The following is a 25,433-nucleotide window of genomic DNA, read 5'->3' as shown; positions in this document are numbered from 1 at the left end:
TTGTCTGTATCAGAAAGTTGGGAGCTTAGGTATAAAAAGTTTTAGATTTTTAAAAAGAAAACAAAACTACAAGAACCTGTTGAGTGGAGAGGATTCCTGAAGATCCAGTTGTTGTGGAGTCATCTACTTTGAGAAAGATGTCCCAACTCTCCATTTTTTAAGGAAGGCTTTGAGAATGAGAAGTGGGGGTCCTGCAGCGAGTGCCAAAGTTCTCTGAATGTGGAAAAGGATGGATAATGGTATTGGCTGGGTCTCTTTCAGAAAAAGAAAAAGGGAACCCTGGGGGGCATAAGCATTGTCTTCCTCTGAACACCTTCGTTTTATTTTCCTCCCTTGTAGAGAAATGGGAGATCAATCCTGCCGAGCTCACCTTCATGAGAGAGTTGGGCAGCGGCCTTTTTGGCGTGGTGCGCCTTGGCAAATGGAGAGCGCAATATAAAGTGGCCATCAAAGCAATCCGAGAAGGTGCAATGTATGAAGAGGACTTCATAGAAGAAGCTAAAGTGATGATGTAAGTAACTTGTAAGTAACTTGTAAGTAACTTGTAGGCTTTGCTTTTAAAACCCTAAAGAGCCTGGTCCTTATGTATCTTCTCCCTAGGGTATTTGCATGCAGCTTTCTTTATTTAAAGGGACGTGGGTGGCGCTGTGGGTTAAACCACAGAGCCTAGGACTTGCCGATCAGAAGGTCGGTGGTTCGAATCCCCGCAACGGAGTGAGCTCCCGTTGCTCGGTCCCAGTTCCTGCCAACCTAGCAGTTCGAAAGCACGTCAAAGTGCAAGTAGATAAATAGGTACCGCTCCAGCGGGAAGGTAAACGGCGTTTCCGTGCACTGCTCTGGTTCGTCAGAAGCGGCTTAGTCATGCTGGCCACATGACCCGGAAGCTGTACGCCAGCTCCCTCGGCCAATAAAGTGAGATGAGCGTCGCAACCCCAGAGTCGGCCACGACTGGACCTAATTGTCAGGGGTCCCTTTACCTTTACCTTATTTATTTAAAGTACAGTGGTACCTCGGGGTACATACGCTTCAGGTTACAGTCTCCGCTAACCCAGAAATAGTGCTTCAGGCTAAGAACTTTGCTTCAGGATAAGAACAGAAATCGTGCTCCAGCGGTGCAGCAGCAGCAGGAGGCCCCATTAGCTAAAGTGGTGCTTCAGGTTAAGAACAGTTTCAGGTTAAGAACGGACCTCTGGAACGAATTAAGTACTTAACCCGAGGTACCACTGTATTTTTATTCCACCCTTTGGCTGAAAAAGCTCTCAGAGTATATTTGGTATTTTGTTGGAGGTGATGCCAGGGAACAGGGAATTATGTTCACATGTGGTGGGGGTTTAAATATGTACAATTTTTCTGGCAAAGGGTCTTTGAGATAACAGAAATCACTGGTCTTAGTTGGTCTTTAAGGTGCTACTGGAAGGAATTTTTTTTGTTTTGTTTTGTTTTGACTATGGCAGACCAACACGGCTACCTATCTGTAACAGAAATCACTGGGTTAGAGCTGACGGAAAGTCCAGAGGTAGCATTATCAATTTATGATGGAGTGGAAGGTTCGCAGGCTATGAAGGACTTGTTCACAAAATTATTGACAGTTGCACGCATTATTATAGCTGGGAAGAGGAAGGGGCAGGCAGAATATAATATAGAAGAATGGTTTAAAGAGGTGTGGGGTGTAGCTATTAATGATAAATTAACTTGTGCCATTAAGGTAAGATGGGGACTAAGCAGGAGAAATGATTCTGAGGAGATATGGAGGGTGTTTGTAGAATTTGTACTGTTAAAACGGAAAGGGGTCAAACCATCGCAAGAGGTGTTGAAATATTGGAAGCTTGGATAGTTACAATAGAATGGTCTCAGTGGTGGGGTGCACATTTTTATTCTTATTTATTTATGATTATTACTTTGTCAAAATAAATAAAATAATTGAAAAATAATTGAAAAAAGAAAAGACTCTCATAGTGTCCCACAAATATCAGGAGTCAAACCCTCAGCTCAGTCTTTTAGACATGATGTGCACGAAAAAGCGAATGGAGGGAGTAGGAAAAAACGTAACTCAGACACAATTCTTAAAAGTCATAGTGATAAGTCTTATAAATGACCCGCTGGGATAGAAATAAGTTTGGGCAGCTTTAGGGAATGGCCAAAGACAGCTGGTCGCTCAGCAGAGGCAATTAAATATATGGATTTTAATTCCTTTCAGGAAGTTGACGCATCCAAAATTAGTCCAGCTGTATGGTGTCTGCACCCAGCAGAGACCTATTTACATAGTGACAGAGTTCATGGAGCATGGCTGCCTTCTGAATTACCTTCGGCAAAGACGTGGACACTTTACGAAAGACCATCTGTTGACAATGTGCCAGGATGTTTGTGAAGGGATGGAGTACCTGGAGAGAAACAGCTTTATTCACAGAGATCTGGTAAATAATATACTGAAGAGTCTTTATATTTTGCTTTGTGTAGAAAACGTAATTATTAAAGAAACGGTGTTCAAAATGCCACTGTTTTTGGTGGTTTATAAATATTGTCTTACTCAGTTGGGGTGACCAAAGGGAAAGGAAAGCAACATTCTTATCCCTTAACATATGCCAGAGGTTTTCAACCTTTTTGAGTCCATGGCTCCCTTAACCAACTACATTCTTTCTTCAGCACCCCTGTGGGGCTCAGGAGCCAGCCCAGTTATATCACCCCTTGCCTGCAGAGCTGGCAACCCCTCACCCCTTTTTTGAACACTTTCCCTTGTGGAGTGTTCCCTCAGCCTCCTCTCCTCTCCCCTCTCCTTGGGAGTCCTCCGGGCAGCTGCTGTTGCCCTCCCTGGTCTCTGAGCTGGCCCCCCTCGCCCTAAAGAGAGGTCCCTCCCAGAGGCACAATTCGTCTGCAGAGCTTATAACCAGGACTGCTGCAATAAACAAGTGCGCAAGCCTTGGGGAGGCAGAGACACAAGAGGGCATCAGAAGACGGAGGGAAAGAAAGAAAGAAAGAAAGAAAGAAAGAAAGAAAGAAAGAAAGGCCAGTCATCATTCAAGGCACCCCAGGGTGCTATAGCACACTGGTTAGAAACTACTGGCATATGCTTTACCCTGCATGATGAGTTGCACTTGCCAAAATTCTCACTTTGGCATCTCTGCTAGTATCCTGGTTTTCTTTGCATTTGGTTACCCCATGCCTGCATAGGCTACAGGATACAGCCGCTAATGATTTAAAGGTCCCTGGTAGATCTGATATTGTTAGTCTTCATCATTAAGTATTGCTTTCTGTTGGAATAGTAGCCAAACTCCTGCTCAGGAGTCGTGCATGGCATTTATTTGAGATCTTTGGACATGGGCCAGGATACAAATGTAACTAATAAATATGTTATTTTGACTCTCAGATCATTAGGGAACAGTTAGCTTTTTCTTTTTCTTACGCTTTCATGTGGAAACTTCAAGAGATTTTCAGACTGGGGACTAATTTCAGACAGGTGTATCCCCATGTGAGAATGGGGCACCAAAGCTACCTATTATTTTTAGCCACCCCAAATATGAGTATGTGATGTTCAAGTTGGCTTAAGTATTTTATGAAAGCCACTTCAGTCCTAGCTGAACTTGGGATCTGGCCAACGAGAGCTTATTATGCAATAAATTTGTTAGGGTCTACAATCCCTTTTTGTAATCTTTGCTATAGCTCCTGTCCCTTGAAAATACGCCTGCCTCTCATTCTGCTGCCCTCAATGGCATCCAAAATATGCCTCCACCTGAGGCAGCCACTTGAGGTGTGCTACATGCGGGTGGCACTGTGTGGTCTAAACCACTGAGCCTAGGGCTTGCCGATTGGAAGGTTGGCGGTTCGAATCCCTGTGACGGGGTGAGCTCCCGTTGTTCCGTCACAGCTCCTGCCCACCTAGCAGTTTGAAAGCATGTCAAAGTGCAAGTAGATAAATAGGTACCGCTCCGGCAGGAAGGTAAACGGCGTTTCTGTGCGCTGCTCTGGCTCACCAGAAGCGGCTTAGTCATGCTGGCCACATGACCCAGAAGCTGTCTGTGGACAAACACCAGCTCCCTCAGCCTATAGAGCGAGATGAGCGCACAACCCCAGAGTCGTCCGCAACTGGACCTAATGGTCAGGAGTCCTTTACCTTCAGGGTTGCCTCTGCACAGTTGCAGTTTTCAAAATTTAAGTTTAGCACATTCTTATCCGGCTGTATCGTCACTGTAAATAATAACATGCCTGTGTTTTCCCCCAGGCTGCTAGAAACTGCTTAGTGAACGAATCAGGGGTGGTGAAAGTGTCTGACTTCGGAATGACAAGGTACTGGCCCCTGGAATTTAAGTGGAACTGGTGCATTTTGCATTGGCAAGTGTGAAAATTACAAGGGGACTGGAATTTGTACCTAGACTGAGCCTGCATAAGCCAAATGCAGCTTTGAAAGGGACTTCTGAAGCCTCCCGGGGGCGGGGAAATCAGATGATGTCATTGTGATTGGTGGATTCAGAAGTCTTTCCACTCATAGATGGAGGCTTGCAGAAACTGCAAAAAAACACACACACACACACACACAAAAAACACACCAAAGAGTTGCGGTTGTCAAATTCCTGACAGCTCCTGATACATGTGACCAATAAATACGAGTACAAGTACAGATTACAAGTTGTTGGAGGTTTAAATTTTAGTTCCATAGTTAATACTTTCAAATGATGTTTGTGAAGTTTACAAGTAGCCACTAGATGGAGGTGTGGCTCTTGGAGGAGGTACCTCTTGATAGGCTTCTAGGGCTGGTTTCAGACTGGAGGAATCATAAAGTGTTTTCCTTTTTTAGATATGTGCTTGATGACCAGTACACAAGCTCTTCAGGTGCTAAGTTTCCTGTGAAGTGGTGCCCCCCAGAGGTTTTCAATTATAGCAGGTTCAGCAGCAAGTCAGATGTCTGGTCTTTTGGTAAGGTGGCAATGTTTTTATTCTATTTTAAATGTGGAGATATTATTGCTACAAACTGACCACATAATTTGTATTTACTATTTAGAACTGGGGTGGAGAACACTTAGGCTAGTGGGCCAGGTTGTTATCTCACCTACCGCTTGTGGACCAGGTTTGACAGGTGGGCAGAATTGGCTATTTGTCAATCACCTGAACTTTTTTTACCTTCAAGGGTCTCAGCCCCTTTCAAAGCACTCTTTGAGAGGGGTTTCTGAAGATCTGATAAGCTGAAGCATCATGTGATAGTCACGGTTGTATGAATAGGCCGTCAAACCTTCTCTGAGATGTTACACATAATTCATCTCTTCACCTAATTTTTCTCCATATGGCTTATTCTCATTCTTACTGTTCCAGTGTCAATTCTAAATTACCTTAGAAGACTTTGGACCAGCAGGCATAAAAGACAATAAGTACCTTACTGGGAATTACTTCCTATTAACATATTTGCCACTACAGATACATGCATGTTCTAGTTTAGATAACATCTCTCTGGTAATCGGCCAACAGTCTTTTTGTGTCTCTTAATTTTTCAGGTGTTCTCATGTGGGAAGTATTTACTGAAGGCAAAATGCCCTTTGAGACAAACACGAACTATGAAGTAGTGACTATGGTTAGCCAAGGACACCGTCTATTTCGGCCAAAGTTAGCATCTAAGAATATTTATGATGTGATGTTGCTGTGCTGGCATGAGGTACAGTACCTTATATTTTAGTTGTACATTTCCATGTGATCCCTGATATACAATATTTGTTGTTTAGTCGTTTAGTTGTTTAGTCGTTTAGTCGTGTCCGACTCATCGTGACCCCATGGACCAGAGCACGCCAGGCACTCCTGTCTTCCACTGCCTCCCGCAGTTTGGTCAAACTCATGCTGGTAGCTTCGACAACACTGTCCAACCATCTCGTCCTCTGTCGTCCCCTTCTCCTTGTGCCCTCCAACATTAGGGTCTTTTCCAGGGAGTCTTCTCTTCTCATGAGGTGGCCAAAGTATTGGAGCCTCAGCTTCACGATCTGTCCTTCCAGTGAGCACTCAGGGCTGATTTCCTTCAGAATGGATAGGTTTGATCTTCTTGCAGTCCATGGGACTCTCAAGAGTCTCCTCCAGCACCATAATTCAAAAGCATCAATTCTTCGGCGATCAGCCTTCTTTATGGTCCAGCTCTCACTTCCATACATCACTCCTGGGAAAACCATAGCTTTAACTATACAGACCTTTGTTGGCAAGGTGATGTCTCTGCTTTTAAGATGATGTCTAGGATATACAATATAGGAATGCTTTATACTTAACTATGAAGACAGAGAACAATCAAGGCTAAAGAACAGAGCAAAAAAAGAAGGCAGTATAGCGCAGTCGGTAAAAGCATGAGACTCTTAATCTCAGGGTTGTGGGTTTGAGCCCCACATTGGGTAAAAAAAATTGCTGGGGTTGGACTAGATGACCTTCGGGATCCCTTCCAACTCCAAAATCCTGATTCTCTATCATTTAAAAGGAGAAATCTAGTACAGACCCAGGGTTTCTGTACACTGGAGCAAACTGGATTTGCACCGACTTGTCTCCCCATTAATGTAGGGGCATCCTGTGGTTTTCCCAGACCTTCCCCTCTTTAAATGCTATTTCTCCCCAATCATTGGAAAGTCCAAAGGGGCCAGGATCAAGGAACCCTGCATTTACAGGGGGAAAGGTAAAACAGTGAAACAGGGAGGGCATCATGCTCCAGTGTGGACAAGCCGTTTGAGTGGAATTTGCATGGTTCCTGAATTGTAAGAATGAGCAATCCCTCCTTGATGGAATCACTTTAGAGGCACAGGTGAGAGAGATGCCATCAAAAAATAGAAAGGGAGAAATAATTAGAGAACCCGTGACACCAAGAAGTGACTGGCCTTCTTATAGGACATTGCACCTTCATTTTTCTAATTAAGTAGAATTGCTTACATCAGATACATGTAAAAGATTACCCTCTAACAAAATAAAGCCTTTATCGTTGTTAGCAAATTCATCCTGATACTTCTAAAGTCTGGGCTCAGTTGGAGGATGGACTATATGATTTAGTAATAGCAGTGAAGAATGAGAAATTATTTGCTTCTGTTCTAAAAAATAAATAAAAATCCCCATACTTTTTACCCATTTATTTGCCCTCTGTAACTCGGGTTGGGCTGAAGGTCTCTAATGTTATTTTGAAAATATTTATTTTATTCATTTGCATTTGTCCCCCCCCCCCCAATTATCTGTGATTCATCTGAGCAGTACACTAGGTGAATTAATGGAAAGGTGGTAGCGGTGGAGCAATCCTCTCTACTACTGAATTATTAGCTTTTACCTGCTTTTTTGTTGTTGTGTTAATAAAGATATTGTTTTAATCAGAGTTAAAGAATTGGCAGCTCACAATAATACTATCTATTAATTTCTAGAAACCGGAGGGACGCCCTACATTTCAGGATTTGCTGCAGATGATTGATACCATAGCAGAGGATGCTTCCTGAAAAGGCATGAGAGGAACAAAGTTGTTCACAGTAGAGACCGCATTCTGAAAAGCCATGCTCCTGGGTGTTGCTTCAAAGGGCCACACACACAGAGAGGACAACAATGCAGAGTTTCCTTCTCCTTAAAAGGAAGTGTTTTGCCAAGATAGCCATAGTTTGCTCAGCCATTTAAACAGTCTGTGAAGTAGACACTGATGAGGGTTGATGAGGTGGAAAACATGGTTCTTGGCTGGGGGGAAGAAACAGGACGGAACCACACTTTGAGCCCTAAATTGCAGAGCAGTAACTGGATTTTATAAGTCTCTTCCCACTTCTATCAACCAAATGTTGAGGAGTGGCAAGGACTAGATTCTTCAGCAGCAATGTTTCCAAGGCTTTCCTGAAAATGCAGTGTAACATTGGCTCACCAAAGCTATAAATATTGCCGTTCGCTCATGATCTTGCAGTGCTCTTTTGTTTTGCTTCCTTTAATGGCACTGCAGCACCTCTCAGCTGTTCCACCTCAAATGAAGGACCGTGTTCTTTTAATCTTCTCACCTGGACTTTTTCTACAGAATAACTGTAGAGGCAGACCAGAAGCTAGTCCTATGGCCACTGCTACTCTGTGCATTGTAGCACTTAGCGGATAGAGAAGTGGTAACTGGATAGTGCGCTATATTAGCAGAGGCTGGATTACAAATCCCTCTTCACCAATGAAACGCATATGGGGATTGTGGGCCAATTGCTATCTTTCAACCTAACCTACCTCACAGGGTTGTTGAGAGGCCAAAGGGAGAGAGGACAAGAGATTCTCTTGAGTTTCTTAGAGGAAGGGTGGGATTAAAAAAAATATGTAGAAGTTCTAGTGGATGACAAGCTGCTGCAATTCACCCTGAGTCTATGGATTAGGAAAATGTATTAAATAAAGAAGAAAACCTTCTTAGGGGGGACTTTGACACAGCATTCATATTTATATATATATATATATATATAGTTCACATCCTGTAAATATATACACTGCACACATGTGTTTATATGAATGGGACTTTAGGTTTTCTTGAAAGATTTGAAAAGTACAACTTGTTGAATCCTTTTTATGTTGCACATGTAGTTGAACACATCGCCAAGAGCTGAAAGAGTAAAGTTTCAGCGTTATTATAAACTGAAGAGTTCTTGGTCAGTGTGCTGCAGTTGATAAAATGCTCTTCGCAACCCTTATAAAATATTGTACCAAAAATGTGTCTAATAAATAATATGCATATTGTTTGAAATCTTGATAAAGGCTGTGCCACTGATTTTTAATATTTCCAGACTTGTCTGGAATTAATTTTAACACTTTCGCATTAGGATTCCCCCAAGATGTTTCGCTGCTCTGGTCTGCTGTGCTACACAGTGTGACATCACAAGGAACATTCAAGCCTTCTGCAACATTCTACCTCTGGGATCATGTGCTGCTTTACTAGACACCCAAGCCACCTTAGATGCAGGAGAGAAGCTATAACTCAAAAAGGTAGGCCTCCTGACAGATTACATCAAATTATGACTCCTTGTACCCATGAGCTCCATACTATCCAAATTATATCCCCAAGGATAGCAGAATTACCTGCACGAATTCAAGCAGCTGACATTTGAATAATTGCTATTTTACATAATACAGTGGTACCTCGGATTTTGAGTGTCTCAGAAGCCAAATGTTTTGGAACCCAAACACCGAAAACCTGGAAGTGAATGCTTCCATTTTCGAACGTGCCTTGGAAGTCGGAACGGCTTCTGAGGCACGTCCCTCAATTTTCTCAGTTGAATTTGCTGTCCGCCCACCGTGCTTCGGTTGTCGAACGTTTCGGAAGTCGAACCTTCTTCTGGAACAGATTACATTCAACAACAGAGGTACCACTGTATTACCTTAGAAAAATTCTAGTCATAGGAAGAGGTGAGGCATTTTTTCAGCTACCTTGCTGGCTTCTGAAATCTGTGTCCACACAAACTTTCAAGTGGTATCTCTAGCACAGCTAGAAAGCAGCTATTCTTAAAATACATATTTTCAAGAAGCTGAATGCTATCCATTACCAGCTTTTTCCAAAACCTGCAAACTTGCACCATAGGGCTTGTCCCAACTTCTGCTTGTCCCATGCATAGAAAGCCTGGGTCTGAGAGGTTTTCTGCTTGTCTCATGCTTTCTAGGCACAGATGCAGGAAGCTTTGCTTTTGCCCTGCCCTTCCCCCCGGAAAACCCACTTTTAAGCACTAAATCAGAACAAATGGCAGTTCACGCAAAACCGTTTTCCGATTCAGCACTAAACCATGCAAAAGCTCTCTTCATAAGAGTGATATCACGGCAGCAAAATGGTTTTTTATGTACTCTCCACGTTAACTCGCGAAAAAGAGAATTGCCAAGATAAGCCTTCTCTAAATTTTCTCAGTTCAGGTTTTCGTACACAAGGAAAGGCTACTTTATTGTTGTATGAAAAATATTCCTGTATCTGTTTATTTGCTTCATTCAAAAACAACTATGCCAGGTCATATGGAACCAGACCTCCCACCTCTCTACTCATCATTCCCATTGCTAAAAGTTCCTACAGGAACCAACACAAATTCCCCAAAATACTTCTCTCTCTCTCTCTCTCTCTCTCTCATTAAAAAGAAGTGGGCACAAACACATTTTATTGAAACAATATAATGCCCCCCCTTGTTTGGACATCATAGTATCAAACTTAAAATCTTTATATCAAAAGTTAGCATCTTAAAAATAAGTTTTATTCAAATGTATCAAGTCAAACTGTTTGTACACACACAAAAAATCCTGAATGACATTACAGACTTCCCTGCACATAAAAGTATGCTTCTCTAATAAACATTTTAAAATACAATGTTTGCTCATTTCAAAAAGGAGGTTAACACTGGGTAAATAAGAGTGCGGACGAATAAGGTATTTCCTCTGATTTTGTTTAAAAAAAGGTTTAAGTAAAAAACAAAAATTGTACCATGGACAAATGCCATACCTTACAAAAATAAATAAATTTTAATCTATGGCATCTACTCTGCATGTAAAGGACTCTTTTTCAGATAACTTACGTTATCTTTAGTCACCTTTAGTTGGCACACTTTGTAGAAAATGATCATACATATTACGAAAAAATGGAATTAGTGCTCAAGTAGGAATGTAGCCTGAGGTTTTTCCTGAAACTACTGAAAAGGTTATCATGTCGGTTCTCCAGTAATGTGTAATTGATTCCCCATCTCTCTTACTGCCTCCTTCATGTGCGAACAAATTCAAGCTTTGAAGATGTCAGTAAGTGAAAATATGCTTCTATACCAGTTCATTCAGTGCTTTGCTAACTGGCATATGAGAGACCTCTTTCATCAACATGCAAGAATTTTGAAAACTAGATACTTTTTCCACCCCTTTTGGACATTTGCTGAAAAACTCTGAATAATAAACATCCACTATGCTTAGGTGACAACATTCGGGGAAGTCATGATTTTTACACACAGCAGCAACTTGGCCAAGAAAACCACTATTTCCCCCCAATGCAATGAAACCATAAAGTGCTATCTGTGAAATTATGTTATGTATACAATTCAGTTCTCTTTACCAAGAGCACCACAATTGTCACTGAAGTTCATATGTTGCCAAAGATGAGAAGTGCACACACACAAAATCATTATTTCCTTTTCTGATCATTGAGGAGACCATCGCAACCACTTTCTGTCCTTCCAAGTACCACTCAGAGGTGCTTTGATATAGGTTTTCCAAAGATGACTTAGTGGTAGCCACCCCTTTGTTCATTTCCTCGACTGAACAGAGTGTTATCCTCATCACATGTCAAGGCTGGAGCCTCCATATTCTCCAATAAAGTATGATGAGCCTCGTAACCATGGAGAGGCAAGATTGGCTCCTTTTTAACAGAAGATGTCAACTGGCTCCAGGTGGTGCCGACATTTTTAAAAGCATGCAGGAAGAAGATGCCTATAATTATGGTGAAGAAGCCACTCAAGGTCCCAATGATATCGCCAAGCTCCATGCTATTCCATTCCTTGAAGAGGATGACAGAGCAGATCACCACCATGGTTGTGAAGCACACATAATAAATGGGTGTCACTAGAGAAGTATGAAACACATCCAGTGATTTATTGAGGTAGTTAATCTGAGTACTGATAGACACCACCAAAACAGCTGCCAAAATATAAACCAATGGATGTCGGAAGACGGGCTTCTGATAAAGCATGTCTTTAATAGCAATGCCCAGACCCTTGACAGAGGAGACTGAGAACACACCAATCACTGAACAAATGGAAATGTACACCAGTATATTGCTCTGGCCGAGTCTTGGAGCAACACCAAAAATGAGGACCAGCGAGATCACAATTACGATAGTGGCAAATGCAACGAACACTGTTTGAGAGAAAGAGAAAGGAATATAATTAATGTGTGTGAAGAACCAATTAAAATCACAATCAGGTCACTTCAGAGGGCTGGATCCAGATACCCATGAGCTCACAGAATATTCCTATTCGTGGTGAGGGGGCTGGGAGGGCCATTTCTGCTTACTCCCCCAGCAGCTCTCAAAAATCTGCTCCATAACATTTTCAAACAGCATGGAAAGCAATGTTGATGGAACTTCATCACTTTCTCCTCCTCCTCCTCCTCTTCCATGAATGATTCATTTTAGCTCTGGATTCAAGCCAGCATGAAAATCATGAATTAAAGACAGCATAGATCCTCCCACTTTGGTGTGGAAATGTAGTTCCATGTATACATTTAAAACCTCTCCATTATCCTCTGCAGACCAAGGAAAGGGCTCTTGTGTACAGAGGTGTGCAAACTTAACACTCCTGCAGTGTGAGTTGTATGAACTCATCAGGTTCTAGATCAGAGGGAAATATATTTCACCTTCTAATACTCTATGGAACTCTGCTTGCTTTTGCAAAAACTTAAATTCAGTTCTGCGTGCAGGGCCATTGCTGCAGGAGAAGCCACCTTTCGCAAAGCGGCTCCGCACTGCATTCTAACACTAAGAAGAAAGCTGATGACCATTTTCCTGTGCTCCAACTGGATTCCAGTACTCTACAGCAGACTGGGTGCTCTGGCTCCCCAACCCCTATGGGCCATTTTGTCAGGTGGGGACAGTCACCCACCTATCATCACCATGAAGTCAGATGAAGCATTTTTGTTTGCCTGCACAGGCAAAGACGTAGAGCTTTGCAACTGTCAATGATCAGCTGACAGGCACTGGCAGCAAAACCACTTCTGGCAGAGAGCCATGTCTTTACCTGCGACATGACGTCAAAGGTAGGTCTGGCTGATGTAGCCTCACAGGCCCAAGGGCTGGAGGTTCCTATCTGCTGTTCTATGCAAACAGCAAATGCACAATGGATCAAAGTTTCTCAGCCAAGGGAAGTTTATGAGAAAGCACAGCAGCCAGGAATGCGCTTTGCACCCAAAAATTCTGGGTCCAAAAGAACCTTAGGCATGATGAGGATTGAGAAAGCGCTCTGGAGGAGCCACAATAAACAATACAGGGTTTAATGGGCCAAATTGCTTTGGTATAAGGGTGCTTCGCATGTCCAACATTGCCGCAGAAGCAAGAGAAAGCCACTGTGTGCCTCCACCCCTCAATTCCTTCAGAGCCAAAGTGCAAGGATATTTGCTCAAGCAATTAAACAGGCAGAGTACACAGTAATGTCAAGCTTGACTGCCTAACAAAATTAGTTTCCTGATCTCTGCAAAGCTACACACCCCTGCACCTGTCTGCATGGCAGAAGGGAGTATGGGTCCCGCCCAATGTTTACTTTCCCCTGCTTTTATTGTTTGGTACTAGCAGCAGAGAGGGTGAAAGGACAATGTCAAGTGATACCAATGTCCGATCTGAGCATTCACAGATCACAACTGCAAAGAGCCTGGGAGCAGTGGGGAACAGGATGTATCCACCTAGTGGGGTTGCCAGTCTAGCATCCAGGCCCATCTAACGTCCTATATTGGATGTAACATGGCAATGGGGGTCTATGCATTGTAGAGTACAATATGCACAGTCCACAGTCCATCAACCCTATGAATGAGCAGGTTCTGCAGTAAAGCAGAAACTCCAACAAGGTAAGCCTTGCATTTACTTGTCCCAAGCCAATCATCTGAATGACATACCTGGGTCTTTTAGCTTTATCTCCATTTCATCCAATGATGTAACCTGTTCCTCTTCAGGTGCATGAATCACCATCACAGTGGACCCCAAAATGCTCAATACGCAGCCCAGCTTCCCATGAATATTGAGCTCTTCATTCAAAAAATAGGAAGATAATATGGCGCTATTTGGATTTAAACGAAAAGAACACCACCGTAAATATAGCATGTAACAATATCTAGAATGTCGAAACTATAAATATGACAAATCGAAAAACTGAAGTTCAGAACAACCACAATGAATAGGAACAAAGGAAAATACAATGCATATTTGCAAAGTAAGATAAGGCTAGGTCGTGTACATATCTGTGGCACCACACCCTAAAGAATATTGTAGGGCAGTGACCTGAAAATTTCCTGCTCTTGCCGATTCTGTGGAATGCCATTCCCTCTGCCATATATGAGCTAGCAACCATCAGCTGCACCCGATGTCTTATAAAGACTTATCTTTTTCCCCACTTTCCCTGACCCATAAGAATGGGCCCTGCTTTATATTTAGGAATCTCTTCAATCTATGTTCCTTTCTGTTAAAGAAAGAGGGGAGACTATACAAAGGATGTGTCTTTTCATGCCGGCATCACATGCACCTGTTCTACAGCACAGAAGTGCGTGTGTTTGGATTTGATATCCCGCTTTATCACTACCCTAAGGAGTCTCAAAGCGGCTAACATTCTCCTTTCCCTTCCTCCCCCACAACAAACACTCTGTGAGGTGAGTGAGGCTGAGAGACTTCAGAGAAGTGTGACTAGCCCAAGGTCACCCAGCAGCTGCATGTGGAGGAACGGGGAAGCGAACCCGGTTCACCAGATTACGAGTCTACCGCTCTTAACCACTACACCACACTGGCTCTCATATGAAAGGGTTGGACAGGTGCAGGTGTACACTAGCTCTCCTAAAAGGCAAGTCGTCGTCTCAGCTGGATAAGCACCCATAAATTGTTCATCAACTCACTGTTTCTGAGGCACAGAATTTCAAATACCACCTAGTGAAATCAAAAGCTTGATGCCACTGGGTTTAATGTGGAATTTAATGCCATATGTGCTAAAATATCACATTGCGAAGAAAGGCACTTGGTTCTGCAGAAAACATGGGGTTATTTCCATTTGTTTCAGCTGATTTTTAAGCAGCTGACAACATGCTCTTCTCAGAAGAAATATTGTGTATTTTACGTATGAAATGTAAAAAGGAAGCTGCTCTCAGCTGTAACAGATTCAGACTGTAAAACCACTGCCACCACTTAGGCCTTACCCAGATGGACACCTGAGGACCATTTAAACCATTGGAGTCGCCTGACGCCTGCCAATGTAATTTTTATGCTAGGCAAAATCCTTTTTTTTACTGTTACAATTTAATATTTTCATCATGCTGCTTTTAGTATGTTCCCTGTACACTATAACCATTCTCTTTTCTATTTCAAAAGACTGCCTAAATAGACTTCTGCTCTGGTTCAGAGAGGCTGCTCTTATTTTTGTTGCTTCTGGGGCAAGGCGCCCCAAGATCTTGCCTGAAGGATGTGGTAGAAATATCCACAATAAAACAAGAGTGTAAGAGCTGGCAACTTGCTAACTTGCTTTCGGCCCAGTCAAATGACAGATTTCAGAGTGCTTAACACAGTGTACTGGATGTTGCTGTGAGCAAAATAAATTTGTACTGACCTTATGAGAACACTCAGTGCACCCAAAGGGGTGACCAAGGTGGCTGGTGCAAAGGCATAGGCGGCAAAGTTTGCTGCTTCCCCTATTCCCACTGCAAAAGAAACTGTTGTTAGCAAGGCAACAGAGATCTCCCGACAGTTGCAAGAACCTTGTTGTAAATGGGTGCTAATAGTTCCAACCTAGAAAGAATTTATACATCCAGTGACAACTTGATACCTCAAGGACGGCCTCTTTCCATACGAACCTACCTGGACCCTGAGATCAGCTTCTGAGGCCCTTCTTCATGTGCCTCCTCCTCGAGAGGTCCAGAGGGTGGCAGCATGAGAACGGGGCCTTCTCTGCAGTGGCTCCCTGCCTGTGGAATGCTCTCCCAAGGGAAGTTCGCCTGGCGCCTTTATTATACACCTTTAGGTGCCAGGCAAAAATGTTCCTTTTTAACCAGGCCTTTGGTTGACCTGAACGACATCCTGTACCCTTTTAAAATGCGGCTCTTTTTTGGTGGGGGGATTATTGGGTTATTGTTTTTATTTTGATTTCATATATTGTGATCTTTTCTGTGAAACAAATGAAGTTATTGTTCTGTTCTAAGAGTGCCTCATCCTTACTTAGATCCTCGGGGTGAGGATTAAGAGGTCACAGGTTCCCCATCACCTAATTGTAATACCTTGCTGCTGGGAGACATGAATGCTGCCAGAGTTATTTATGGAAGACCTCTGCTGTGGGAACAACTGGGAGAGATTTCTCTAATAACACAACTATAGTAGTGGTCATCTTACCCAGCACCCATCTTAAGTGAGGGTGTCTGCTGCACCATCTGGGAAATCTGGCAAAATCGTGGGCTGAGGAAACACCATACATTTAAAACACATCACCTTGCTCCCCGCTCCAGCAAGGAATCCTGGGAGCTATAGCTTAACCCTCACAGAGCTACAATTCGCAGCGTCTTTAAGCTACAGCTTCCAGGAAGTGTGCTTTTAAACAACTTTAAATGTATGGTGTGTGCACAGTCATGGTTTCCAAACAAGTATATGCACATAAGCTTTAAACACCAGTGCGTTCCTACAAGAAAAAACTGCCATTTGGCAGTGTGTGGAGCTGCCTGTATACTTTTAAAACAAATAGAGAAGCTCTTTAATACTCACTTGAAAGCAGCCCTGCCCACCACAGCCATTCCTTCAGGTAAGAGTGCCCACCCTGTCCTTAAAAGAGAAAGGCACTATTTTCAGTGAAAAGAATCAAGGAAAAGCCATAAAATATTTGAGGTATACCTTCTTGCTTGTTTTCATATTTTTAAAAAGTGATCTCTTATCCAAGCAAACCTCTAAGCCAGGCACAGGCAAACTCTGCCCTCCAGATGTTTTGGGATTACAACTCCCATCATTCCTAGCTAACAGGACCAGTGGTCAGAGATGATGGGAGTTGTAGTCCCAAAACATCTGGAAGGCCAAGTTTGCTTATGCTTGCTCTAAGCAGTTTTTTACTCCATTACTCTACCTGGCAATGTCAAAGAGAAAAGCTGGATGGTAAAACAATCCAAAGTCTAGGGAAGTTATTTTAATGTACAGTCATTCTACTGTGTGCCAACATTGAAAAGTAGTAATATTAACAGTAACAAAGATTTACATTTTGTATTATTTAGCTGAAAAGTGAGTCAATATTGCAAGCTCCCAAAACAAACTGCTCACAAATTCATAACAAAGAAGTTGTTATTTACTCTTCACAGCACTCCAACTATGACTATTTGGACTACTGCAATGTGCTCTACGTGGGGCTACCTTTGAAGGTGACCTGGAAACCACAACTAATCCAGACTGCGGCAGCTAGACTGGTGACTGGGAGCGGCCACCGAGACCACACAACACTGGTCTTGAAAGACCTACATTGGCTCCCAGTATGTTTCCGAGCACAGTTCAAAGTGTTGGTGCTGACCTTTAAAGCCGTAAACGGCCTCGGCCCAGTATATCTGAAGGAGTGTCTCCACCCCCATCGTTCAGCCCGGACACTGAGGTCCAGCACCGAGGGCCTTCTGGTGGTTCTCCCACTGCGAGAAGTGAGGTTACAGGGAACCAGGCAGAGGGCCTTCTCGGTAGTGGCACCTGCCCTGTGGAACGCCCTCCCATCAGATGTCAAAGAAATTAACAACTATCTGACGTTTAGAAGACACCTGAAGGCAGCTCTGTTTAGGGAAGTTTTTAATGACAGATGTTTTAATGTATTTTTAATCTTTTGTTGGAAGCCGCCCAGATGGCGGGGTATAAATATTAAATAATTATAATTATAATTATATTATGACACTTTCAAATACACATTTCAGAAATAGAAGCCATGCTTTTGGACTTGAGCTTTTGAACATTTAAGAGATGTTGGTTACAACTTTGAATGTTATAAAGCGCAGTACTATTTTTTTTCTGGAAAAAGAGGTGCAAGAACTCACCACAAACGCCTCCTTTGTTCTGATAATGGCAATGAGAGGTGCTAGAACTGAGTTCTGGCAAATTCCAGCTTTTTAAAAAGCCCTGTATAAAAGAATAAGTATTTCTTACCTGCTCTAGTGAACCCCTTTTCAGCCAACTGTAAAAGGCCCTTCTTTTTCAGTATAAAGCTGGAACCAACAAAGATACTTGAGCCTATAGCCAAGGCGACACCCACATACAAGCTGTATTTGCTTCCTGTGGGTACTGAAACATTCAGCTCAGTTTCGTTTGAATATCTGCCGGAATAGGCAAAGAAAGAAGCTTCTAGCTTTGATACATTGAGGATTTGACACCAGGCATGATGAGAGTTGGAGCAGACCAGAGGAAACACGTCACCTGGGAAAAAGAAGAAAATTATATATATGACTGAAGCACATCAAATCCGCACACACAAAAGACTAAAAGCAACTATGCACATCTGTAACAAATGAAAACTCTTGCCCCCGCTCCAGGTTTTCGTAGAGCTTATTACTACGTTGAGAAGCCCAGCTTCTAATACAGCCACTTCCAAGGCAGGAAGCAATTAATAATCACTGAAAACATCCATTAAAAATGAAAGCATGCAGCAGAGTGACGTTGACAGGCAGCTGGGAGGGAGAGGCGTGCGGAGGAAAATAGCTGAAGGCAGAATTTGTGTCTGAATAGCACAGGGAGACTTTTTAGAGGGCTGTCCCAGAGAGGCAGGCACGCCAAGAGAGGGAGCTAAATAATCAGTAAATTCCTAGGTTACTTTCAGAAAAGCATTGCATCAGACACCGGTTCCGTTGCCAAATCTCGCATTAGTTGAATTTCATGCAAACTAATATGGGTCTGTATAGTTAAAGCTATGGTTTTCCCAGTAGTGATGTATGGAAGTGAGAGCTGGACCACAAAGAAAGCTGGTCACCGAAGAATTGATGCTTTTGAACTATGGTGCTGGAGGAGACTCTTGAGAGTCCCATGGACTGCAAGAAGATCAAACCTATCCATTCTGAAGGAAATTAGCCCTGAGTGCTCACTGGAAGGACAGATCCTGAAGCTGAGGCTCCAATACTTTGGCCACCTCATGAGAAGAGAAGACTCCCTGGAAAAGACCCTGATGTTGGGAAAGATGGAGGGCACAAGGAGAAGGGGACGACAGAGGACGAGATGGTTGGACAGTGTTCTCGAAGCTACCAGCATGAGTCTGACCAAACTGCGGGCGGCAGTGGAAGACAGGAGTGCCTGGTGTGCTCTGGTCCATGGGGTCACGAAGAGTCGGACACGACTAAACGACAACAATATGGGCTTTACTTAGTCTGGAGGGGGAAAGTTAATTGGCACCGGGTGGGTGGGCCCTTCATGAATATACATTCCCCGGAAGAAAGTCATTCATTCATGAAGTTTTCATCATGATCCCCTGCCATACAAGTGCCGGGGGTGGGGTGGGGAATGGGAGGCAGCAGGAGACAGATGGTCCCTTCATTTCAGCAAGGACTTGAGCGTAAAGCAAATTCCCTCTTTTTTTTAAGCAAATGGTTTTGCTTACAGACAGGCAACAGCACGATGTCCGGGTGGTGGTTTAACAGGTAGAAGAGATTGCAGACCACAGTGCTGCTTGTTCCAATTTTTCAAATGCTACCTATGTCCAGCAATGCAATTTTTTTAATAATTTTAAAATATTTTTTTAAAGCTAGCAATGCAATTCTTGGCACAACAAAGGGATGAAAAACACATTGGCGGAGGGTGGGGAGGAATACTACCACAACTTACAGTGCACATTCTTGGTTGTGGAAAGAGAGGTCCCCTTAAAAGCGGAGAAGCAGTCTCTACCTTAACAGTTGTCCCAAACAGTTAAATAATGAAGTTATTGCTCCTCTTTAAAGAGGAGTCCAGAATCCAGTGAACAGCATGAGTCAAGGAGCACCGTTAGATGGACAAAGGCACTCAAATACTAAATACATACTAATGTCGCCACAAGAAGCCTCCACAGCAATCTTTCTCCACATGGTATTCCTTTGAATATATCTCATTTCTGAAGCAAGATTGCTTCATCACATGCACAGGTCCCCTCAATGCCCAAGGTATAAAGTGCTATTTATTCATCATTTCTGAGGTAAAGTTATTTACCATTCAGAAGTCTAATACACATTTATTTGTATCTGCAGGGCAAAAGATTGCATCTTAAAAAAAGGAACTGTAGTCTGGAGTAACACACACACAGAGAGACAGAGAGAGGAATATTGGTTGTTGCTGGGGGCAATAGCAAAATCCTATTAGACCAGTGGTCTCTCAATAGTCTTCTGAAATGAATACATAAACGGAAAGTATTAAGTGAGATCAGCTGGGTAGCAGCTTAATTTTTTGTGTTGTTTTTGTTTAAATGTCTTTGTTATGTCTTTGGTTACTACTCTTTTCTCACAAATACTGTAATTAAATAAGTTAAGCTTTTATATTATTGCTATAGATTTGCATCCTTGAATATCTTGTCTTGTGAAGAATACAGAAGTTTTATTATCAAAATGCCATTGAAGTCAGAAAGCACATTGAATTCATCTTCTGGAAGTGGTATGACAAGGTTTTTATTTGAGCAGATATTTCAGCTAGGAATTCAGCGTAAGTCTAATTTACTGTGTACATGTGTGACAGAAACCAAGGACAGCATAAATAACCATTTTCTTCCTCTACACTAAAATCTGATATAAAATCCAAATTTCACTCATCACAATAGCAGACTTCAATTGTTGTGTAAAAAAAGAAAATGATACCCGGTAAAACAACAGCAGTGTTTTGGTGCTTTCAAAAGGGGGCTTAATATTATACATGGCCTGTTCAGATATCACTGGCAGCATGTTAGCTTTAACATCAGATTTTCCTCAGAAAGGGTAAATAGCAGACAAAGTTAGCAAGGGTTGATGTACTCCTTCCCTTCTTAATAGAAATAAATACTTCAAATAAAGTACTGTAATGTGCAATTATCCGCTCAAAACTAGAAGGGCAGATGAAAGATTTTCCTCATGAGCACCTCCATCTCACATTCCCGCCAAAATTTGCAGCCCGTCAAGTTCCATTCAAAGCAGCCTGCAAATTGAACTACCTGCCACCTAGAACCTCAGAGGTTAATGGGCAGACTGCAGTGAACAATGACTCGCAGTGTTTACATATTTCAAATGCAGTTTCACTGACAGAAGGGCCACATTGCTTAAATTGCTTTGATGACTACTCTCAGTTTCAACACAAAATAACTGTGTGTGCGTGCCCAGTCAGATTGAGTCAGATCAGATTTTCATTTCAATGAGACTTATCTTGCTTTCGGGGCCAGACATTTGCCAACTCACTTCCTATGAAACACACGGCTCTCATTTGCTAGAATCAACACAGCAACACCGCTTCAAATATACGTTCTGTGCGGCTTTAAATCGAGGGCTTATAACCTAGTCACAAGAGCTTTTTTGTGGAACAACTGCAGTTACAGAATCACAGAACTGTAGCGTTGGAAAGGACCCCCGAGGGTCACAGAGTCCAACCCCCTGCAATGCAGAAATCTCAACTAAAACATCCATGACCCATGACCTCTGCTTAAAAGTCTCAGATCAGAAATCACACATCGTTTTCACATCACTTGAGCGCTGTGCCCCACAGTGGAAGAAGCCATTAGCTCCAAAGTGGTTCTGCCAGTGCTTTATAGAGATGTTCATTTGTTCAGTTCAATTGACAACACCCATAATGTGACCTGCTATCATGCTTTCAATGGATGCCTCCCTGTCGAGGTAAGGATAAAAGGTAATTTAATAAGTGGCAAACCTTTCACTAGGTAATCATGCAATTCTGAAAGTTAGCACGTGAACTACATCCATTATATTGCTGATATAAATATCAAAGGGCAGTACCTTTCCACCTGGTAATAAATTACATCATATTATACCATTTCCTCACCCTGTGACAAACATCACCCTATGTAGTTTCTTGTACAGTCATACCTCGGGTTGAATGTGCTTCAGGTTGATCGCTTTCGGGTTGTGCTCCGTGGCAACCCGGAAGTAACAGAACGCGTTACTTCCAGGTTTCGCTGCTCACGCATGCACAGACGCTCAAAATGACGTCATGCGCATGCGCGGAAGCGGCAAAACACAACCCACACACACGCAGATGCACTGTCGCATCTTATGTTCTATTCAGGATGCGAACAGGGCTCCGGAACGGATCCCGTTCACATCCCAAGGTACCACTGTACGGAAGAACCTTGGTTTTCAAACGTAATATGTTCCGGAAGTCTGTTCAACTTCCAAGGCATGTTCGAAAGCAGAAGCGTTCAATTCTGGGTTTTCAGTTTTCGGCTTCTGAAAAGTTCGGTACAGTGCCGGATTTACTTATAAGCTAAACAAGCTATAGCTTAGGGCCCCACTCTCTTGGGGGCCCCAAAAAAATTTAAAGGAAAGAAACCTGGATGTACATTTCCAAAATACAATATAAAAAACAAATAAAATAAAACCTACATACAGCAACAGTGTTTTGTGTTGTGTAGGCTCCCATGATGTAAGTAATGGGCCCCGCCTGCTGGCCTGCTCCCTAAAATATCACCGGTTTGCTCATTTCTATATATAGGGTGCCTGCATTCTGCATGGAATGTATTTCAGTTCAACAATTACTTTGATAAAATATATATTTTGTTATGTGCAAATGGCTTTAGATACCTATTAGGTCCATAAATTACCATATAGCATATATTCAACACAAAAAACAGCAACAATTTGTTGTTGACCAAGGACAGCTGGACATATAAAGGGCCCCATTACCTTCAGTAGCTTAGGGCCTCCTCAAACCTAAATCCGGCCCTGGTTCGGCAGCCGAGATGTTCAAAAACTGAGGTTTGACTGTACAGTGTATTGAGCAAAACCACTTCTGTCCTCTCATTATCCTATTTCATCCTTTTTACTGTGATCCCACACTCATGGAACAACATTTTTATTCAAGCCCTACTCTTGCAGGGCCTTTCTACCATAAGTGTAAATAAACCATCTATCATAAAGACACTGCAGTCTCTGCTGCCTCATTCCTAAGGAAACATGAACCCCGAGTCAGTGGAGGACCTTGGGGTCTCCAATTTCAGTGGCGCAACCCCACTGCCTCTCACGCTCATTCTAAATAATAGCTGTGCAGCCGAACTGGTCACACTCCCCTAAATTTGCCTCTGCCTAGGTATGTGGCCAGAAACCCTGAAATCTCACACTGCTCAGAGACTGGTGTGGCACAAAACAATATAATACAGCTGAAATATGGCTATCCATACAATCTTTGGCATGCATTATTTCACTGCAGTTGAAACAGAGGTGCTTTCTTCAAATTTTAAGGGTATTGCTTTATTAGTGGTTGGGCTCTTACACTTCATATTACTTGCAAGCTGCTCTTTGATTTCCCCCCCTAAAAATTATAGAGAGTGGTGTACTGTGTAAATGCAACAAATAATCTATAATGCTCCCATGACCCTTTTTATAGAGACACCCAATCAACAGGGACAGCTTTCCCACCACTGTACCAGAGGAAAGTTTAACCTGTTGCATTTCTGCTCCCAGCTGAGCAGTGTTAGAAACTGAGATATGAAAGCTAGGAGCTAAATGGCACCTTAAACCTAGGTTATGGGCGCCACAATGGAATGTCTAGGCACATTTTTTTTAATAACAATAATACAAGGCTGAAAATAAACTGCAGCTAAAATCTTATGCTCATTTTTCACATGGGCTAGTCCAGGGGTCTGCAACCTGCGGCTCTGGAGCCGCATGTGGCTCTTTTACACCTTTGCCGCGGCTCCAGGGCAGATACTAGCGAGGGGAGGAGGCGCATTGTGCGCCCCGACACTCCCCACTGTGGCGGGCACTGTACTGGCTGTGACGTCGCATGGGGGCGGTGCATGCGTTAGCCACGCACCGTCCTGACGTCACCTTCCCACCCACTGTCAGATCGCGGCTCCAGAGATATATTTGTTTTAAATGTCGCAATGGTTTTGCGGCTCCCAGTTTTTCTCCCCTTTGGAAACGGGTCCAAGTGGCTCTTTTTGTCTTAAAGGTTGCAGACCCCTGGGCTAGTCCTTCCCCTGCCAACCTCCCTAATATTCTTAAGAGGGTCTCTTCTCCATTCTTCAGAGAGTAGCTGGAAGTGGGGAGGCAGAAAAAGGTCCTCCTTTCCTTCCACTCTGCCGTTTTAATCTGATATCTTAGGCATCTGAAGGCAGCCCTGTTCAGGGAAGTCTTTAATGTGTCATATTTTAATGTATTTTTAATCTTCGTTGGAAGCTGCCCAGAGTGTCTGGGGAACCCCAGCCAGATGGGCGGGGTACAAATAATAAAATTATTATTATTAATAATAATAATTATTATTAGTGCCAACTCCCTGGGGCCCTGAACACTCAAAAATTCCCCATGAAAGTGTAAGGCACCCACAAATTTCGGTGCATGGCCCCCACGGCCTCGGGCACCCAGGGTCTCGGGGCCAAGTTGGCACTCCTGGCAGAGACCATGCTGCCTCCAAAACCTCGAGCAACTCGAAGATTTAGGGCTTCTAACCAAAAAGAAAGAACTTCTCCTGGCTGGAGCAGAATATCCTCAGGTGTTCATCTCCCCCCCCCCCTTCCACCTCTCGATGTGGAAATCAGGCATCATCAAGGGGATGTGGGATGGGATGCGATTTCGGGGGGGGGGTTACCCCGCGCAACAGCTACTGACCTTCGCGGCACGCGCTCCGGAGGGACGCCGCTTTCTCCCCCATGGCACTTTCTCCAAAAGCGCGCTGCGCCAGAATCGCGTCCCCTTTACGCACGGCTCTCGCAACCGTGCCAAACGCAGAAAGCTCTCGCCGCTTCCAAGACGAGCCCGCCCCCTTTCCGCTTGGAAGAAGGAGCACTTTCTCGCCGCCTCTCCCTTGCCGGCCAATCGCAGCCCCAGGGCGGGAGTGTAGGGCAGAGCGCGCGGACCTCCCAAGCGCCTCTCGCTTCTTCCACATCCCCATCCTCCTCGCCGGTCCATTGTGACGCAACAATGGCGAGTTGGCCGGCGAGGGAACTCCGCGCTAGCCCGCGTTCCTGGTATGGTGAAGCTCCTTGCAGAAGTGATCTGAGCCTCGCCTCATTTCCATTATCCACTTCCATCATTCGGAGTGGGTAAAGTTCTTCAAGGCTGAGGCATTCGAGCCCCTACCCAAAACCAGTTTCTCCAGAGTCATGGAGGATAAACCTTTCTCTTCAACCAGGCTGATTAACACACTCAGATGTGTTGGGGGCAGGGGGGCGGTTATTGGTTCATTTTTGTTTTATTATGTACTTTGTATTCTCATTTTGTGTCTTTCTGTTGTGAACGGCCCCCGCGATCATTGGCCGAAGGACAGTATACAAATTTAATAAATAGTACTATTCTTGTTTACTAATCTGAAATAAATTCTCTTAATGTTCTAGCTCAAGAGCAGTTGAGAAGATGCATCCACACCACAACCATACCTTTTGTATTCTGCTATTTTTCTAGGGAAAGAAGTGCTCACCATGAACACCTCCCTCGTTCTCTTAGAATGGCAGTGGCACCCACCTGGGGGGAAAAGCCCTGACTATTACTCCGTGTGGGACGCGGGTGGCGCTGTGGGTTAAACCACAGAGCCTAGGACTTGCCGACCAGAAGTTTGGTGGTTCGAATCCCCGCGACGGGGTGAGCTCCTGTTACTCGGTCCCTGCTCCTGCCAACCTAGCAGTTCGAAAGCACGTCAAAGTGCAAGCAGATAAATA

At 43.5% G+C, this 25,433-nt stretch overlaps 3 protein-coding genes across 9 annotated transcripts in view; 2 read left to right on the top strand and 1 right to left on the bottom strand.

Moving 5' to 3' along the window:
• TEC (tec protein tyrosine kinase) overlaps positions 1 to 8,710 on the top strand; it is a 60,718-nt gene extending 52,008 nt beyond the window's left edge. For all 4 annotated transcript variants that reach the window (XM_028745126.2, XM_028745125.2, XM_077934350.1 and 1 more), the window contains 6 exons: positions 340 to 511; positions 2,198 to 2,414; positions 4,217 to 4,281; positions 4,790 to 4,908; positions 5,481 to 5,638; positions 7,356 to 8,710. In XM_028745126.2, coding sequence (XP_028600959.1) covers positions 340 to 511; positions 2,198 to 2,414; positions 4,217 to 4,281; positions 4,790 to 4,908; positions 5,481 to 5,638; positions 7,356 to 7,427 — 803 coding nt within the window. In that variant the 3' untranslated portion in view covers positions 7,428 to 8,710. The remainder of the gene's footprint in view (positions 1 to 339; positions 512 to 2,197; positions 2,415 to 4,216; positions 4,282 to 4,789; positions 4,909 to 5,480; positions 5,639 to 7,355) is intronic.
• A 1,428-nt stretch (positions 8,711 to 10,138) lies between these two features.
• NIPAL1 (NIPA like domain containing 1) lies at positions 10,139 to 24,685 on the bottom strand. 2 transcript variants are annotated; one of them, XM_028745130.2, is made up of 6 exons: positions 24,388 to 24,685; positions 17,780 to 18,046; positions 16,379 to 16,435; positions 15,237 to 15,327; positions 13,546 to 13,706; positions 10,139 to 11,799 (listed from the first exon to the last, which is right to left on the bottom strand). In XM_028745130.2, exons 1-6 carry the CDS (start codon positions 24,668 to 24,670, stop codon positions 11,168 to 11,170), a joined length of 1,491 nt encoding a protein of 496 aa, XP_028600963.2. In that variant the 5' UTR covers positions 24,671 to 24,685; the 3' UTR covers positions 10,139 to 11,167. The 2 variants fall into 2 exon arrangements, with proteins under 2 accessions (XP_028600963.2, XP_028600964.2); XM_028745131.2 differs by lacking the exon at positions 16,379 to 16,435.
• LOC114604708 (NF-X1-type zinc finger protein NFXL1) overlaps positions 24,658 to 25,433 on the top strand; it is a 79,882-nt gene continuing 79,106 nt past the window's right edge. Inside the window, exon 1 of one of the 3 annotated variants that reach the window (XM_077934340.1) lies at positions 24,658 to 24,746. The gene's annotated coding sequence lies outside the window, so the exon portion shown is untranslated. The remainder of the gene's footprint in view (positions 24,747 to 25,433) is intronic. The other 2 variants (XM_077934341.1, XM_077934345.1) reach the window with 2 other exon arrangements.

This window comes from Podarcis muralis, chromosome 9 (assembly GCF_964188315.1).
Source record: "Podarcis muralis chromosome 9, rPodMur119.hap1.1, whole genome shotgun sequence".
Classification (NCBI taxonomy): Eukaryota; Metazoa; Chordata; class Lepidosauria; order Squamata; family Lacertidae; genus Podarcis; species Podarcis muralis.
Note: the sequence above shows the minus strand (reverse complement) of the source record. Positions and strands in the feature narration are given on the sequence as shown.

Excerpts from the sequence above, each read along its gene's own strand:
- NIPAL1 (XM_028745130.2), bottom strand. The coding sequence starts at position 24,670 with ATGGGGATGTGGAAGAAGCGAGAGGCGCTTGGGAGGTCCGCGCGCTCT. Across the intron at positions 16,436-17,779 it reads AAAGGGGTTCACTAGAGCAG|GACAGGGTGGGCACTCTTAC; the intron begins GTAAGAAATACT and ends TTCTCTTTTAAG. Across the intron at positions 15,328-16,378 it reads GTGGGCAGGGCTGCTTTCAA|TGGGAATAGGGGAAGCAGCA; the intron begins GTGAGTATTAAA and ends TTTCTTTTGCAG.